At 38.3% G+C, this 4312-nt stretch overlaps 1 protein-coding gene across 1 annotated transcript; it reads right to left on the reverse strand.

Annotated features, from left to right (window-relative positions):
- Positions 1 to 360: 360 nt before the first annotated feature.
- Positions 361 to 3664, reverse strand: LOC149010271 (protein NRT1/ PTR FAMILY 4.2-like). Its single transcript, XM_089160708.1, has 5 exons — positions 3583 to 3664; positions 2169 to 2386; positions 1494 to 1898; positions 1310 to 1401; positions 361 to 1108 (listed from the first exon to the last, which is right to left on the reverse strand). The coding sequence occupies exons 2-5, from the start codon at positions 2364 to 2366 to the stop codon at positions 361 to 363; spliced, it is 1443 nt and encodes a 480-aa protein (XP_089016834.1). The 5' UTR covers positions 2367 to 2386; positions 3583 to 3664.
- Between the last annotated feature and the right edge of the window lie 648 nt (positions 3665 to 4312).

Below are 4312 nucleotides of genomic sequence, written 5' to 3' on the forward strand. Positions count from 1 at the left end.
ATAAAAGATCGGAGCAAAATAGGGTTAAAATGCAAGAAACATGAGAGAGAAACAACATATCGACGACATTGGTAATACATCGACGACATATCATCGACTTATTGTCAACCTTTTTTCGGAATGAGGTGTCATGTAGCCCCACTCCGACATGACGATATATTGCCAACACTTCGAACCATGATCAGAAGCGATTTTTTGGAAATTTTTTATTAAACTATAAACTTATTTCTTAATTACATGATCATCAAAATACTACAATATTTCTTACAAAAAGAATAAATAAATAAAAGAAAAGAAAAAAGAGTAAACAACACTACGATACTAGAATAAATCTAACTACTTTTTTCAGCTACCAAAACCTCAGAACCGTTTGGCCCAGTACAAATAGTTGAGAAAATTGAGAAAATTCAGCACACAGAGGAAGGCAAAGAACTCGTCCAAACGGCTGTGATTCAAACCAGCCCCTCCCAGAATCTCTTGGCCGAAAGATTTCGTCACCGCGTTGACGATTGTGACGAGCACAGAACTCAGGAAGTAACCCATTGAGGTGGAGCACCAGGCTAATGCAGTACACATGCTTCTCATGCTTTCAGGTGCCTCGGAATAGAAGAACTCTAACATCCCACCAAGAGTGAGGAAGTCAGCGAAAGCAAGTAAAAGGAACTGAAACAAAAGCCAGTAGACCTTGAGCGTAACGTTATCATCCACAGCTGCTGAACGTCTCTTAGCTTCAACTATAGCAGCTATGGCCATTGCTACCGATGCCAAAATAAGCCCAAGACCGATTCTTCGCAGAGGTGCAAGTGGGCTCTTTTTCTGATCTGGGTACTTCTTAGCTAACTTCCCTGCGAAACGCTCTAAGATAGGGATGGTGGAGAGCATGATTATCAATGGAGGCACCACTAGAGATGGCGTCGGTATCTCGAAGTTACCAAACAATTTTTTGTCCATGAGAATCCCTTGCTGCACAGTGAAGGTTTGAAGCTGAGCCAAGCAGCAATTCATCATGATTGTACTTCCGAAGATCGGAAGGAGGCCCAGGAATGTCTTGGTCTCTTCAATCTGGTATGGAGTTATAGCATCATCCGCTATGGCTTTATCTAAACACCTGCACTTCCACAGTAAAGACTTGGGTGTAAATCAACCTTCAATACTAGTGACATACAAACGGCAAATGTTAGACACTTGACCAATGCACAGATCGAAAGCTACAAAGCTAGTGCCCATATATCAAAGCTTCAAATGTCATTTTGTTTGTCAAAGTTAAATTGCAATTCATGTCGCAAAGAGAATAAGAGAGAAGGCTTGCCTGAACTTGTTTTTAGATCTCTCAGTGTTGCAAGTTTCAGTAATGGTCTCTCGGGGTTGTGCTTTCCAGTTCCGTGCTGTAGCCACAAAAACCTATGCAAAATGAAGAAAAAAAATAATGAATCCTTAGAGATCACTTGAGAAAATCAGGGCAAAAGAGATTATTAATTAGTGAAGAAGTCCACCTTAAAAACCCTGCTTAATGAACTCCCCCTTGGACGAGCATGTTTGTAAAATGGGAGTCCACCAGCAAAAACGCAGAGTGCGATGATGAAGAGGATGATCCCAATCTTAAAACTCCATTTCCACCCTTCATTATCTTCAACCCAAACCATAATAGTAGATGCTAGAATCCCACCTGTAGCTAAGGCAAAGAAGTACCAGTTGAAGAAGGAATTCATGAGCCTCTTGTTGCTATGATCAAATTGGTCAGCTCCGTAAGCAGGCAATGAAGACTTCACCCCACCCACTCCAGTGGCCATTGCATAGAGCCCTCCGAATAGCAGAGCTGCTTCGGATGTGGATGGCCTTCTTCCCATGGCCGGTTGGAACCTTGTGTAATTAGCTTGGATTGCAAGCATGGATATTCCCTGTGTCAACCAATAAAGTTAGAAATAATTGTTAGGGTTAAGGTTTAAGCACAAGTTTTACTTAAACATTACACTCTCAATATCTAGTTTGTAATACCAAGATCTTGTTTCTAGCTAGCATTTATAGACCTAATTGGACATTTTTATAGCTTCCATTATAATCTCGGATCATAACCACTTTGATATCCATAACATAAATTGTGTATAACTCAAATACATCAACAATAATAATCTCACATCAGATATGAGTACATGAACTACTATACTTACCAGGAGCTCTATTATGCCAAAGAGGATGAAGGTCCAAAACCTTGGAAGGAAGGAATCTGAGATGAAACCACCAAAGATTGTGAGTAGGAAGGAGGTGCCCATAAAATTTGTGACCATGTTTGCAGCTTCAGCGATCGGATAATGCATCGAAGACGTGAAATATGAAACGAAGTTGGATGCATTTGATAGGAAAACCATATTTTCCAATACCTCCACAACTGCATATAATCATAGAGATGATAGCAGATTATGAGAAGATAATTGAAATAGAAACTAGCTCTGATTTCTACTCAATCAAATAAAGTTCAAGAGTTAAATGGCATTTTAAACTACATATGAAATACTTCTCAAAAAAAATGCTGTTATGTTATTTATTTTAATGACTTATTGAGAAATGCATTTAGGGCCTATTTGGTAATATGAATCCATAGATTTCAAATCTCTAGATTCATGAATGTTAGATTTATACCCATTTGATTATAAAAATATTTAGATTCATGAAATCTAGAGATTCATCTTTTAACACAAAAAAAGTGAATTTGTAGATTTATGAGTTTGGGATAAGATCCAAAGATTTCACCCCATCTATAAAAGTACTAAACAATTGCGCATTCAAAAAACTCACGTCTACCAAATTGTTTTTAGGATGAATCCACAGATTTCATTCCACAACCAAACAGTTAATTTTATGAATTATGACTCCATAGATTTGAAATCTCTAAATATTTGAAGATTGATGTAACCAAACAAGCCCTTAGAGTATTGTTATAAGTTTAGGGTTTGGGGTTTCTAGGGTTACCACTGAGGAGTCAGGCTGTCCCCCCAATTCCTCCTCTCTCATAGTTAATCCAATATAAGTATGTTTTTAGTCACGAACAGGCCCATGTGCGAGGGTTGGGAGATGGGATGACAGGCAATTGGATTTGATCCTCTCCACCAAAACTGCCCGTGCCCCATACACCACACTTACGAAAGGCCTGACACAAGGCTTACCCATATCTGTCATGTGAGTGTGAAAGAATGGGAGCACGAGCATTTTGGGTGGAAAAAATCTCCACACCACTGATGATTCAATAAAACTCGGACTGACTCAAACCTAGTCTAGTAATTAACTAAACCACAGGGTTGGTTAATCACAGTTTTAACAATAGGAAATCAGACCTGTAAATTGGCCTATTTAACTCGGAATGGGTTGTGAGTGATTCTCTCATTCCCACTGATTTGTATCTTAAAAAGAACGATTTTAACCAATGCTGTGCAATTCGGATCGGAATTCGCATGGACCCATTTGAATTCCCAGTTTTCCTGAAACCCTCACTTTTCAGTCTAGAAAGAGAGAGAGATTTCCAGTTGCCCATATTAATTAATATATGCATAATATAAAATTAAAAAGAAATGAAAGATGGAATATTACCGCAAATGAAAATAGCAGCTTTAACGCCACCGAGCCCTGTAGATTGGACCCTTCTACCTCTCCAATCAAAGTTCTCATCCTTCTCATCGTTCCTCCCAAGTTCCTGCTTTGCCAGAAAAGAAAGATTGAACTACTACTGTAAGCAAACCCCTCTACAAACGCATAGATGATTTATATATCGTTCTCTAGCTCATATTTCCAGTTTAATTCAACCATTTTTGAGTTTACCCAAACAAAAAATCCACCAAATTAAGGTCCTGTTTTACATTTAGAAATTGCTAATGTAGCTAGCTGATAGATTTTTCAACAAGTTATCAAAGTTAACAAAAACATGCAGGAAAGTTTGACAGGAAAAATAATGATATTAATAGATCTGTGAAGTTGTTCTTCTGATTTTAGATGTTAGAAATGATTTGAAGTGGGAAAAAGGTGAGAGAGAGAGAGAGAGAGAGTTTTAGAAACCTACCATTACCAAAGCACCGAGTGGTTTTCACTCTCTGCGTTAGTAACAGAATCAAGGAATGAAGAATTGAGACGAGGAAAGAGAAAGATGGTTCTCCCTGTTCAGATCTTCACGAGGAAAGCTCTTTATAATAAGATGGGCCGGATCCTAATCGTTTTTTTCTGTTTTTCTATTCTTGATATGAAGGCAGAAGGTGTTGAATGGTTTTGGCTTTCCAGATTTAGCGAAAATTCGGAGGAAGGATATAGGTTTTAAAACGTGTAACGA

Source organism: Hakea prostrata, chromosome 7, assembly GCF_041222555.1.
Source record: "Hakea prostrata isolate BN-2017 chromosome 7, UWA_Hpros_2, whole genome shotgun sequence".
Classification (NCBI taxonomy): Eukaryota; Viridiplantae; Streptophyta; class Magnoliopsida; order Proteales; family Proteaceae; genus Hakea; species Hakea prostrata.

Excerpts from the sequence above, each read along its gene's own strand:
- LOC149010271 (XM_089160708.1), bottom strand. The coding sequence starts at position 2,366 with ATGGTTTTCCTATCAAATGCATCCAACTTCGTTTCATATTTCACGTCT. Across the intron at positions 1,899-2,168 it reads TTGGCATAATAGAGCTCCTG|GGAATATCCATGCTTGCAAT; the intron begins GTAAGTATAGTA and ends TGGTTGACACAG. Across the intron at positions 1,109-1,309 it reads AGATCTAAAAACAAGTTCAG|GTGTTTAGATAAAGCCATAG; the intron begins GCAAGCCTTCTC and ends GTGGAAGTGCAG.